This window comes from Notothenia rossii (assembly GCF_949606895.1).
Source record: "Notothenia rossii genome assembly, chromosome: 9".
Lineage (NCBI taxonomy): Eukaryota > Metazoa > Chordata > Actinopteri > Perciformes > Nototheniidae > Notothenia > Notothenia rossii.
In genome coordinates this window covers 7258553-7272719 of record NC_136907.1, presented here as the reverse complement: position 1 = coordinate 7272719, position 14167 = coordinate 7258553, and the positions used below count along the sequence as shown (strand labels likewise).

The following is a 14167-nucleotide window of genomic DNA, read 5'->3' as shown; positions in this document are numbered from 1 at the left end:
CGTTATTTTCTGCAATAAACAGAAATCCGATGTGGAAACCTTTGTGAAGCTAACTTCCGGGTCGGCCTACAGAAATACGTCACCACTGCACAACCCTACGACGTGTTGCATGCACCCTGAAGCGTTGGAGTTTAAGTCGGGGATACTGGAGACACGGCCAATACAATGTATGTTTTTAAAGAACAACTCACAGCAGGGCGCCCGGGGCGGGAGGAGGTGCGAGACTCCCCCGGCTTGTGACGACTATCATGGGACAGCATGGGAGAATCCATTTTGGAGGAACCTGAAATGAACAATGTTGGTGAGTGTAGTTCTAACTTTGAAATCAGATAATCTGTGGAGGAATAGCGTGGGGGAGGCAGGGACTCACTGTGGATGCGATGCCTCTCCAGAGAGCCGGTCTGGGGCAGATTGGAGATGACGCTCATACTGTCTCCTCTCTCCCAGCGATCATTGCGGCTCAGATCCGGATTGCTATTGTGAGAAAACAAATCAGTTATCTGAAGTCTTATTGAGCACCACTTTAAAAGGTCCCCTATGATACTGTTTTCCATCAACATATTATAGGTCTCAGATATATACAAACATGTCTCTGATTGGCTGAAACACCAAACAGATCATTGCAGCATTACCCATAATCCCCTCTGTTTCAGCCCTGTTTCCAAAGTGCTGATTCTCTGTCTGTTACTTTAGATGAAAATAAGGAGCCCCTCCCCACGCCCCTCTGAGAGACATTTGGTTACAAAGAACACAATGGTGCTCTAGGAGGAGATTCAGGTGATAAGGTGGAGGTTACCTTGGTTGCCGATTGGCTAATGGTTACACAAGCCAACAAATTGTTATGACATCATAAAGTGGCCAAAATCTGATCAGCTCATTTTCAAACAGGTTTTTATAGAAATGGATCAGGACAAAAAGAGAGAGAATCTTTGTTCCTGAAACTGAGTCTCTTTCCACAGAGGGGACACATGTTGATGTAGAAGAGACAGGAAGAAGAGGGGACACATGTTGATGGAGAAGAGACAGGAAGAAGAGGGGACACATGTTGATGGAGAAGAGACATGAAGAAAAGGGGACACATGTTGATGGAGAAGAGACATGAAGAAAAGGGGACACATGTTGATGTAGAAGAGACATGAAGAAGAGGGGACACATGTTGATGTAGAAGAGACATGAAGAAGAGGGGACACATGTTGATGTAGAAGAGACATGAAGAAGAGGGGACACATGTTGATGTAGAAGAGACATGAAGAAGAAGGGACACATGTTGATTTAGAAGAGACATGAAGAAGAGGGGACACATGTTGATGTAGAAGAGACATGAAGAAGAGGGGACACATGTTGATGTAGAAGAGACATGAAGAAGTGGGGACACGTGCTGATGTAGAAGAGACATGAAGAAGAGGGGACACATGTTGATGTAGAAGAGACATGAAGAAGAGGGGACACATGTTGATGTAGAAGAGACATGAAGAAGAGGGGACACATGGTGATGTAGAAGAGACATGAGGAAGAGGGGACACATGTTGATGTAGAAGAGACATGAAGAAGAGGGGACACATGTTGATGTAGAAGAGACATGAGGAAGAGGGGACACATGTTGATGTAGAAGAGACATGAGGAAGAGGGGACACATGTTGATGTAGAAGAGACATGAAGAAGAGGGGACACATGTTGATGTAGAAGAGACATGAAGAAGAGGGGACACATGTTGATGTAGAAGAGACATGAAGAAGAGGGGGACACATGTTGATGTAGAAGAGATGTGAAGAAGAGGGGACACATGTTGATGTAGAAGAGACATGAAGAAGAGGGGACACATGTTGATGTAGAAGAGACATGAAGAAGTGGGTTTTGCATAATAGGTGACTTTTAAGATTCAAAGGTTTAATTGTCCACAAAGCTACAGTGTAGAAATGGCAATGAAATTCTTCTGACCTGAGCTCCTGCAACAATGCAACATATAATAAAATATAAAAATACAAATAAAAAATAGTGCAAGAAGTCTATATACATGTAAATATAATATGTACAAGAACAGAATGTGAAATGAAATATTGTACATTAAGACAAAATTAAACGGTTTATTGCGGTGAAAACTATTTAGATAAATAAGTAGATTGCAAGATGACAAACAGATGAATGTCTATCGAGGCACTTAACAGAGCTCAGGTGTTAAACAGGCACTTATTAAAATAAATATTAAACTAGTTCCCGCGGTACCTGGCTCGTACTGGGTGCCTGATGCCAGAAGTCAGGTTGGTGTTGAGCGCTGTGGCGATGGACGCTGTCCTCTGGGGAATCTGAGGGAGGAACAGCAGGCACGTTAAAATGTGATCAACCAGAGAGGATGTTTGTTTTAACCCTCACACCACCCTTAATAAACATCACTCCAGGTTCAAGGTCAAGGTTCTTTATTTGTCAAACGAACATAGCTACAGTGTAGTTATGTCGATGAAAATCTTGTGTCACAGGCTTCTCCAACGGTGCAACAAAAACACACAGATAAAAAGAATAGATATAGTGTAAGTAAATATTAAATGGTAAATACAAGATGAAAAATTGTTTAAAAAAGTGAAATAGTGTAATAAGAGTCTGTATGCAAGTCATTGAAATATGATATATTAGTAAATAGATAAATGTTTAAGTGGCAGCCAGATGAATATTGTGGATGATGTTTCAACAGTTCAGGTGTTTTACTAAAATCGTTTTCAACCCATTTTATTTGGTATCCTTTAATCCTTGTTTGAACTGTCTTATATCATGTGTTTCAATCTCATGGCTTTTGCTGCTAAAACATCTGAATTGTAGATGTTATCTTATCTCAAAAGATTGAGGTAATCATAGTTTACATTTCTTAAAACTGACACCTTTAATGGTCAGTTTACTTGATTTTTTCCAACAAGAATATTATTTGCGAGTAGATAAGGGAGAATGTTAAACAGAAATACTAACCAGTGTTTTGATTTGTTCACCTACTGCTGAGTCATTTCTTTCAAAGATTCAAAGGTGTTATTGTCATATGCACAAAGCTACAGTGTAGAAATGGCAATGAAATTCTTCTGACCCGAGCTCCTCCCACAATGCAGCATATATGCTGCAGCTACACGCTTTACAACATCAGGAGGATACGTCCCCTCCTGACCCAGAAAGAGACGCAGGTTCTGGTCCAGGCTCTCGTCATCTCACGCCTAGACTACTGCAACTCCCTCCTGGCTGGTCTACCTGCATGTGCCATCCGACCTCTGCAGCTCACCCAGCATGCAGCGGCTCGTCTGGTCTTCAACCTTCCTTAATGTTCCCACACCACGCCGCTCCTCCGCTCCCTTCACTGGCTTCCGCTAACTGCTAGAATCCACTTCAAGACACTGGTACTTGCGTACCATGCTGTGAATGGATCTGGCCCTTCCTACATCCAGGACATGGTTAAACCGTACACCCCAGCACGTGCACTCCGCTCTGCATCAGCCAAACGGCTCGCTGCACCCGCACTGCGAGGGGGACCCAAGTTCCCATCAGCAAAAACACGTGGGTTTGCTATCCTGGATCCAAAATGGTGGAATGAGCTCCCCATTGAAATCAGGACAGCAGGAAGCTTACACATCTTCTTCAGACTGAAAACTCATCTCTTTCGACTCCACTTCGAGCGATAGAATTACTAACAAAGCACTTATATACTAATAAAGGACTGGCTTATCTAAAGCCAGTTGAGCAGCACTTGAAATGTTTAGCTCTATGAAACCTGATGTACTTATATGATTCTGCTTTCTTCAAGTTTGTACTTTGTTGGTCGAACGCACTTATTGTAAGTCGCTTTGGTTAAAAGCGTCAGCTAAATGCAATGTAATGTAATATATAATAAAATGTTTTGAAAAAAGTCTATAGTCTTGGCCAGCCACTAGATCAGGGGGGTCAAACTCAAATACACAGTGGGCCAACATTTAAAAAAATGGCCGGACTGGTTCAATGTTTATTGCAAAACTTATTGAAATGAACTTATTGCACATATTAAACCTGGAACTAACAAAGCTTAAATTATTGCCTATAAAAACAACTTTAAACATTAACTAATCAGTTCATTCATTTCTTGTGGCTCTATCTGCAGCTTTTCCAGAGTCACTTCTTATGATTACATTTTCCCACAGGCCAACAACAGCTTCAACAAAACTATTCCCCTCAAAGAACAAACCAAACATGCCCTGTTGTCGTGAGAGAGAAAGTGCAGAAGGAAACATCCATTAAACTCAGTGTGCTGCTCTGTGATGCTAGTTCAGATACTTGGTATCTCATCTTGGGGGCAAGGTCATCAATGTTTGGGGTCAGGCTCTGAGCTGAGGAGACCCTCAGGATTGAGTGAAGGTGTGCGTGCAATATACCGACGGGCCAGATCTAATAGTAATTAGAAATTATCCTGCGGGCCGAAATTAAATCCACCAAGGGCCTGATTTGGCCCCCGGGCCTTGAGTTTGACACATGTGCACTAGACTCACCTTGGGTGGGAGTTCCACATCAGGCAGGCGGATCCAGGGTCCATCTCCGATCAGAAGTCCCTGGGGGGCCGGAGTTTCAGAAGTGGGGTCTGAGTTTTGACGCACCAGCTCTCTAGAGTGGATGGGGCGGGGCGTGGGGGTGAGGGACGGGTCCTGAGTGGGGAATGCGGACATGGTCTTAGTGGGCTGGTCACAGAGGGACTGAGAGCGAGGGACAGGGGCAGCGTAGGGCTTCAGAGGAACCAGGTGAGCCATCTGGAACTGAAGAGGACAGGAGGAGCAGGGCGGAGGGAGGAGGAGGAGCAAGAGGAGATCGCAGGAGGTATCCAAGGAGAAAAGAGATCACAGGTTTGTGGAGGGAAAGGGAGGAATGTAAAAAAGGGAGGAATGTAAAAAAGGAAGGCATGAATAAGGTAGCATAGACGGATGAAGCAGCTAAAGAGTCAGGGGCAGAAGGGAGAGGCAGTTGTATCTTGAGCTGTTTTTCTAGGGGGTTAAAGGAACTACATTTCAAACACTTGGAAGCACCCACCATTTGAATTCATTTCTTATTTCATAGTTATTTTATTTTTATTCAAATAGTAATAAAGGAATTGACCAGAGAGGATATTTGTTTAAACTCTAATACCACCCTTATAAACATCAGTAATATCCTAAAATAGTATTCAACCCATTTTCTGTTTATTGTATACTCTCACTTTATTTGTTATCCTTGTTTGAAGTGTCCTATCATGTGTTTTCATCTCATTGCTTTAGCTGCTAAACCATCTGAATGTCCCCAGAGGGATCAATACATGTCTAATCTAATTATCTAAACTGATCTGATCTCAAAAGATTGTTCTGTCGTCAGCTGCTTTTCTAGGGGGACTAAAGGAACTACATTTCAAACCCTTGCAAGCACCCACCTTCCCCTGCCCCCCCTGGGGTTCGACAGGCCTCTGCATGGGGGGGGTCTGGGCAGATAGACCCACTCCCAACTGGCTGATGGAGTCAGAGCGCGACTGGATGGCAGTGTCGGAGACGGTGGTGCAGATTTTGGGCGAGCCCTGTCTGTTGAGCTTACTCCGCTCCTCCACCTGAAACAAGGAGGACAGTGGATGAAGTATGTAGGGCAGTGTGCAGCATTATGCTTTTTATTTTAATGATCCAGAATATTTTATATTGTTTTGTTTATATTTTGTATATTCGATATAATATTTGTCATTTTATCTTTAATTGTTAGTTCTCTTTTTAAAGTATTGTTTTTTCATGTCTGAACACACGTCTGCTTCTGTAACAAAATGATGTCCTAAATTGGGAAGTATCTATCTATCTATCTATGTATCTATGTATCTATGTATCTACGTATCTACGTATCTATCTACGTATCTACGTATCTATCTATCTATGTATCTATGTATCTATGTATCTTTGTATCTATCTATCTATGTATCTATCTACGTATCTACGTATCTATCTATCTATGTATCTACCTATCTATCTATCTATGTATCTATGTATCTACGTATCTATCTATCTATGTATCTATCTATGTATCTATGTATCTTTGTATCTATCTATCTATGTATCTATCTATGTATCTATCTATGTCTCTATCTACGTATCTATGTATCTATCTACGTATCTATGTATCTATGTATCTACGTATCTATGTATCTATCTATGTATCTATGTATCTTTGTATCTATCTATCTATGTATCTATCTACGTATCTACGTATCTATCTATCTATGTATCTATCTACGTATCTATGTATCTATGTATCTATGTATCTATCTATGTATCTACGTATCTATGTATCTATGTATCTATCTATGTATCTACGTATCTATGTATCTATGTATCTATCTATGTATCTATGTATCTTTGTATCCATCTATCTATGTATCTATCTATGTATCTATCTACGTATCTACGTATCTATGTATCTATCTATCTATCTATGTATCTATCTATCTATCTATCTATCTATCTATCTATCTATCTATCTATCTATGTATCTATCTATGTATCTATGTATCTTTGTATCTTTGTATCCATCTATCTATGTATCTATCTATGTATCTATCTACGTATCTACGTATCTATGTATCTATCTATGTATCTATGTATCTAGGTATCTATGTATCTATGTATCTATGTATCTATCTATGTATCTATGTATCTATCTATGTATCTATGTATCTTTGTATCTATCTATCTATGTATCTATGATGTATTGTGAATTTAAGGGTGTCTGATCATCTGGCCGGGGGCAACAGCTGGAAATTAGCTATGTTTGGTAAAACTGCCCCATTTACAGTTTTTTGTGACAGTTGATTAATGTGGACTGTCCACGACACAATAAACCAATAAACTATCTATTTCGACTGTGTGTGAAGCTCCAGGTATGGTTGCTACCTCCCGGGCCCATGTGGGTTTGTTGTTGGGCTCCAGGTTCTTGTTGTAGTGGTAGAGCTGGGGCTTCTTGTCCTGCTGCTGCTGCTGCAGAGACACCAGGTACGCGTGCTCCTGCTGCAGCTGCCTCTGCAGCCGCTCCGACTGACGCTGCTCCTCCAGCTGCTTGCGCTTATACTCCTGAGCAACAACAACAAAAACACACTGCAGTTAAGCCATAGCTCGTCTCGGACTGGACACAAATGACTTTTTAGAATTCATTTATTCACCCAAAAAAAACTGTGTATCCTTGTGTGTAATCCTAATTTTAGTACAGCAGTCTTTCACCAACCCACATCAAAAGAATATTGATTGTGTCAGCTTTAACTTATTTGTATGTTTAAGAGAAAGTGAGGAAATGAAAAACTTGACTTCATTCTGAGTTGTAAGCATAGGTCTCTTGCCTGTTGATGGCCACCCCATTCATAAAGAAAAGAAAAAGAGAATTCCCCATGCATGAATTAAATACAGATTGATTTTTTTTTAAGTGCTTGTTGTCATTTGTTCTATTTTAATTTTCACATCACGATGGGCCACAAAGTGAAGCAGTAGATTTACAGCTCAAGCCTGAGACTGAGGTGCCCCTCCACCGTGAGAACATGGAAGTTGCAAACTCATCGATGGTTCTGTGAATTCCTAGATGACGCAGGTTGAAATCTAATCTAAGAAATGAATGTGCATGATGTTTAGGCTTCCTGCATGTTGCAGCTAAAAAATAAACTACCTGGCTGCCCACCGTCGGCCTTTCACAATATTCTTGTCTTAAAAAAAAAGGCTCTGACTGACTGACATTACTGGCAGTCAAAAAGCCATAGTCTCAATTGTAACTTAGGTACTGTTTACTTTCTTCCAGACTGCCATTGACGGCAAACAAAGCAGACGGCTCATACTAATAATGACACGAGGAAATGGACACCCGCCCACTGGTCAGTCGCAGATGCCAGTGGTATGATGGCTGATGCCAGTGTGGGTGCAGAAGCCCGTTTTAGGCAAAAACACCTTGAAATGGATCCCAGATTTCAGATAGCAGCCCAGGAGGTGAACACGCACTTGATTGGTAAATGACATGTGAGGAGGCAGGTTTATGTGGCGCAGCCTTCTGATACCGGGCATAAACTGTGTCACCTAGTGGTGTGCAGCGACTGGTCAGAAACCTACTGATAGGAAAGAAGTAACCCTAACGACGCAGCATGAGAGCGTCACCGGTAGGGTTGCCAGAAACTGACCATGATCAAAATCGATTATTCGGCAGCCCTGGCAAATAATAATCGATTATTGGACCGACCGACCGACCGACCGACCAACCGACCAACCGACCAACCGACCAACCGACCCCCCCCCCCCCCGCGCGCGCGGGAGAGAAAAAAAAAAAATCTGACAAGAGGAACTCCGTTGTTTTCTTTACTGGAACATGTTTAACAGTACAAACAAAATAAACGACAAATAAACCAACATCAACATGATGCAGCTCCTTGAACTCTTTTTACCTGCCGCTTTGTTCATCTTTAGTCACACGTGTGAGGGAGAGGGGGGGCGGGGGCGGGGTCGGTGTGTAGCGTGCTGCAGCAGCAGCAGTCTGCTCTGCACGCATGCTTCCTCCAAGTTTACAGTAAAACAAACTGGTGGTGTGACCAATGGCCATTTACAATTATTAATACTATTATTAGCATTAGTCTATATGTTGGTTGAAACTAAGCCAGAAAAAAAAAAAAAACACATAAATAATAATAAAAAAATATATAAATAAAATCGATTTTTAAAAATAATATTCGATTATGGAGACTGTAACGAATATTCGAATAATCGAATAATCACTGGCATCCCTAATCACCGGTGGTGTTTTTATCCCGTGAAGTATGAATTTGACAGCTAGAGTCGCTTCATAGAGTAGAGTGATACAAATAGTGCTTTTTAAATATGACTGACAATCACAGTTATGCAGAGCTGAGGTAATGCTTATATGAATTTAGGAAGAATAAACTAGCAAACCATCTGTAGCCTATTAACTCATTTTTGTTTTTCACGTTTTGGACATAAGTCCAGTTTTGAGTATCTGTTCTTTATTCCTCTCCAACACTGCCCAAGTCTTCTGTGGTGAAATCTAAACTGGATTGATAAAAGTGATAGATGCAACGCTAGGCATAAACAAGCTGTTCTCCAACCAGGATGAAAAACACATGCATCTCATGGAGCGATCCTGATGTAGTCCTGATGCTACCACAAGGTATTAATAGCGAGGACGCACAGGAAGCCTTCACCTCAAGCACATGACTTTGTTTACATTAGATCTCGACACGCGAGGAGACGCATCCACTTTGTTTGGTGCCACTGGCGAGGAGAAGGAGCCAAACATAACCCAGTCTGGCACCTGGTGGTAAAGTCTCACCCAGGTGCTTCCCTGTGTGGGAGGGGACCTTACAGTAGATAGGGAACACAGTGGAGGAATCACAGTGTCTCAGAGGGACATCGAGGCTGCTCTTCCTACCCTGCTGACACACAAATGCAGCAACACGGATATTTAACAGTTTCGAGTCTCTTTTTTTTTTTAGGCCAGGCAAGAGATAAGATATGCATGTACATCGCAGATCGTAATATATGATATTCATAAATCCACGAGTGGCCATCTAATGTTAGCCTAGTTGTCTTTAAATTGAATTACCTCCCTAAGGAGAATAGCAGCAGAAAAGGTAATTATCTTTACATTAAATCTAGCAAATCATTAGGGATACATTCTTGCAACTGCAACATAAAGTAATCTCGCTCTTTATTCAAGCCTCTCATTTGTTTAAAGGGGATTTCGTTTTGTTTGATTCTAATTTAGCCAGGGTCACAGTCGCTGTCCTGTGGCTGGCTCTGAGCTCCGGTCCCTATGATAATGATGTCTATGTGAAACCTCTGAGGGATATGTGAAAAATCTCATCACCTCACGAATCCAGCTGTGAGGATTGGGTTCCTTGTCTTGCTGCATAGACAGGTATAAATATAAGAGTAAAGCACCTTGTAGGCCCAACAGGATCGAGCTAACACAAAGATATCAAGACTGTGGCAATTCCTCCCCTCAGTTTGAGGAAGATTCAGTAAAAACCTGAACTGCGCTCAAAATCTAGGTCAGCGCATGTTTTTCACGACGTGCAGTTTTGTGGGAGCTAAACCCATACTCTCTACGTCTACAACTGACTCTTACCCACCCCATTAACATTTACATTAAATGTATGCACATCATGCCGGTTTTTAAATCTCGTTTAAAAACCCACTTCTTTCCCCTGGCATTGACAGGCCAGGAGACATTTGTGCTTTTAAATTAGGGTTTTTATCTTTCTGGTGTTTTGTTTTTACGTCATGTAGGAGAGTTTCTCAGTCCGTGGCTTCTGATCTGGTTTCATCGTCTCGTGTTTTACATTTGTTTCATGTCCTGTCTGTTTTTTTTATGTATTTATGCTATGTTTGTATACAGTTGTTGATGTACAGCACTTTGTTCAACTCTGTTGTTTTTAAATGTGCTATAGAAATAAAATGGATTGGATCATGTGACTAATATATAGTTATTTTAAACACTGTGAGCCCTGTTCATCAATCTGAATAGATTGCACATTTCTGTATGATATTACTTCTCCACTTTAAAATATGATATACTGTATTTATATATATACATATATATATAGATATATATATGTATTTATTTATAGAAGGACCATGCATACAAATACATTCATCTCAGCAAAGAGAAGAGATGCAATATGCCAGATTATAGCTAATAGCTCATTTCCATCTGTGGTCCTCAGGCAGGTTCATAACAAGTATATTTGGTCATATACTCACTGTACTAAGAAATTAGTGTTTGTATATTTGTATATTCCGTGTAAGTGCAATACATATTCTTTTTATAATAGTTATATTTTTGATCCTTCTCTTTGAACTTATTTCCTTATGTTTGAGTTTGCACAACTATACGCCAAATCACATTTGTCGTTTGTTTAAACCTATTGGCAATAAACCTGATTCTGATTCCAGGTGATTCACATCTAGCACATGACACTCCTGAAAAGTAGATCCAGTAGAAATTGAAAGTATTAAGAAGCCTTTTTCTCCACCTAAACTCGGGCAGACTTGTAACCCTGCAGTTTAAACACCATTTGTTTCCTTATCTGTCTGGAGGGTCTAAGGACTAGTGTTGTCTGTGGTACAGATTATAAACCCTCCCAACCAGATGCAATGTGGTGATATTGGGTTATACAAAAGAAATGGACCTGACAGGAGAAGAAAATGGTTCAGCACTGATCAATAAATCTCCTTTACTGATGAGGCACTGTGTCGCAGAGGGCATGGAAACCTCTGCAGTCAGAACATGAAATGATAAAGAGGTAGAGAGGACTAGTTACCATAAGCAGTGCTTGCTCCTGAAGCAACTGCTGCTGCAGGATTTCTAACTGCCGCTGCTCTTCTTCTAACTTTTGTCTGATAAACTCCTGAGGAGAGGTGAGGAGGCAGGAAGGACAGGCGTAAAAGGGGGGGGGAAAGAGAGAAATGAAGGTATAAAAAGGTCAAGGGCAGAAAATAGATGCACATTACAGTTATGTAACGTCATTCCAGGAAACAACAGACACTGGGCGGTGCACTGACTCAAAGAAAACACTTCATTTCCGTCACTTCACATTCACTTTACCCGTTTAAAGGTTGTAAAGCATCACTGTTTAGCACAGGGGTGTCCAAACTACGGCCCCGGGGCCAACTGCGAGCCGTTGACTATTTTTTAATTGGCCCTCAAATTCAAAATGGATAAAGGAACATGGCCCACGCCTGAAACTTGTGCTCGTCTTATATTATACTTCTTAAATAGATTAAAAAGTATATGACCCAATATTCATGTCATAATAAGCCCACTTTTAACCCTCCTGTTGTCTTCGTTCCCCCCCCACCCCTTACTTTGGTGATCGTGGTCAAATTTGACCGGTCCTGTTTTAAATGCTATTACATTAACACCAAAACCATTAATCATCACCAAATTTCATTTAAAGGTGGGGAAGGTATGTTTGAGAAACCGACTCGAGATACACTTGTTGTTATGGAACATCCCGATAGCAATGAATATCTGAAGTGCTTTGACAAAAAATCCTTTAAAAAAAATGGTTTAGCTGTGGAAGCCGTAGTACTGTAAAAAGCACGACCAATCATCTAAGCCGGCCCGGCTAAAATGACTGGATGGCCTACCTGCCTGTCAGCCTTCCATCTGTACACAAACTTATCTCGTGCCCTCATTGGTCATGTGCGCGTTCATGTGTGTTGGAGGAGGGGCTCTGTGAGGAAGTGGCAGATCTTTTCCGGTTGTGTATTTTCAAATTCTGGCGCACTCGAGCTGGTTTCTCCAAAATTACCTACCCCCCCCTTTAACACCCTTTCAAACTGTACATATTGTATCAAACTACAGGCATACATGAAAAACTGCAGTAAATATACAAAGAATAGACACTGAACATGTATTGCGTGTGCCAGGTGTGGTCCATGTGCACATAAGAGCGGGAAATGTGTCAAATTGTTGTGTGTGTGTGTGTGTGTGTGTGTGTGTGTGTGTGTGTGTGTGTGCGTGATTCATATGGGGGGATTGAGCACATAAGGGGGGGGGACACATTTAGAGTATGTGTAGGTGTTTGTGTGTGTGTTTTATCTGATCCGGATGGTTACTAATTCCTTTTCTTGATGATTGATAAAAGTAGTAAATCGGTCAGATTTGACCCGAAGACAACAAGAGGGTTAAAATCAATTCAGTCAATTAAAGTTAAAAGCATTTTCTAACAAAGCTGGAAAAAGACCCTTCCTATTCCCCGTTTTAATAAGCAATCTGAGGCAACTGTTTTATGGAATGATCTGCCAACACCGTTTGTAACTAAATAAATGAAACCCAGCGGAGAGCTGTTATTCAAGTATCAAGCATCATTTACCTACATATGATGATTTTGATAACTGAATTTATAAAAGGCAATATAATATACCTCTAGTGAGGGGCCCAGACCTTGGTATGTTTCTCTGTATGCATCCCTCAGTGAAAAATGTTTTGGACACCCCTGGTTTAGCCCAACATAAAGAATAATCTGCAGTGTTTTTCACTATAAGGCGTTGATGCTGTGATGCCTGTATTGCTGAGGGTAGAAGAATGAGAGCTACCAATAAAGCATAGCATCGTGTGATAGATCATAATAGTTGACATAAAATGAGTATTCTTCACTTGTATGCTGCTGTGATGCCAGACTCAGTGTTGCTGAGGCTAAACTGGATTCAGAGCACAAGAGGCGCAGAGAGCTCACCCACAGAAACTCGTCTCTGAATAAATACACTAATTTAGACCCTTGCTGCTATGGCAACCTACTCATGGAATTTCACCACTAGCGCAACTTGCAGTGCGTTGCCTGTGGACACGCCCACACTGCGCTCTGATTGGCTGACTGAGATCTCCTGCGGTTGGTTACCTGCTCCCTCTCAGCCAACCTCCGGTCTTCCTCCCGTCTCATATCGTCGAGTCTCCGGTGGGGACCTTTTTCTTGCTGCCTCACCATATCTCGCTCTTTCCTCTGTTGCTGGGAGAGAAGGGTGACAGTAAAGAGAGGAATGAGCACACGGGCTATAATTGCACTAGGGGAATTTATAATGGAGAGCCGGCTTATGAGCAAAAACCCTTCCTTTGTTTTTTGTGTGCAAGAGCTAGGAAAAGATATATAAAAGGGAGTGGGGATGCAGAGGATGTGAGTCATTCTCACAAACACACATATACTGTGCACATAATACATCATCAGAGTGCTTCCTTTCAAACACTCATTCACTTTTTGATGGCTTTATCTTTTAAAAAACAGACATTGAAACACAGTTGGTTTTTCGTGATGAAATGACACAAAGCTCTCAATTGTTTTTGGCACTTTGCAGTCGAACAGTGAAAAGAGGGGAGGAGGAGGAGGAGGAGGTGATGGTGTATCAGGGGAGTTCAATCTTACTGCAGTAAAACTCTGACCAATACTGCACAGTCATTTTAATAACAAAAGACAAATCAGTGTGTTTAAGTAGGCCTCAGTCAAATCCTACGTAGCTCCTCAAACACCTCACAGCCGCTGGCACTTTATCAGAACACCAGAGAGCTGAGTCATGCAGGTAAGTCTTCCAAGATCATCAGCAATGAACAAAAACTTTGCTTACTGTAGGTAAAGTCTAAAAGCCTGAACATATAACCCCAACAATTACAATTCAACACAGCATAA

General features: G+C 41.4%; 1 protein-coding gene across 4 annotated transcripts in view; it reads right to left on the bottom strand.

Annotated features, from left to right (window-relative positions):
* mink1 (misshapen-like kinase 1) overlaps positions 1–14167 on the bottom strand; it is a 47621-nt gene that overhangs the window by 15729 nt on the left and 17725 nt on the right. For 3 of the 4 annotated variants that reach the window (XM_079647386.1, XM_079647387.1, XM_079647388.1), the window contains exons 12-19: positions 13388–13495; positions 11306–11392; positions 6891–7067; positions 5396–5566; positions 4491–4751; positions 2224–2303; positions 371–474; positions 192–283 (exon numbers count right to left, since the gene is read on the bottom strand). In XM_079647386.1, coding sequence (XP_079503512.1) covers positions 192–283; positions 371–474; positions 2224–2303; positions 4491–4751; positions 5396–5566; positions 6891–7067; positions 11306–11392; positions 13388–13495 — 1080 coding nt within the window. The remainder of the gene's footprint in view (positions 1–191; positions 284–370; positions 475–2223; positions 2304–4490; positions 4752–5395; positions 5567–6890; positions 7068–11305; positions 11393–13387; positions 13496–14167) is intronic. The other variant, XM_079647389.1, reaches the window with a different exon arrangement.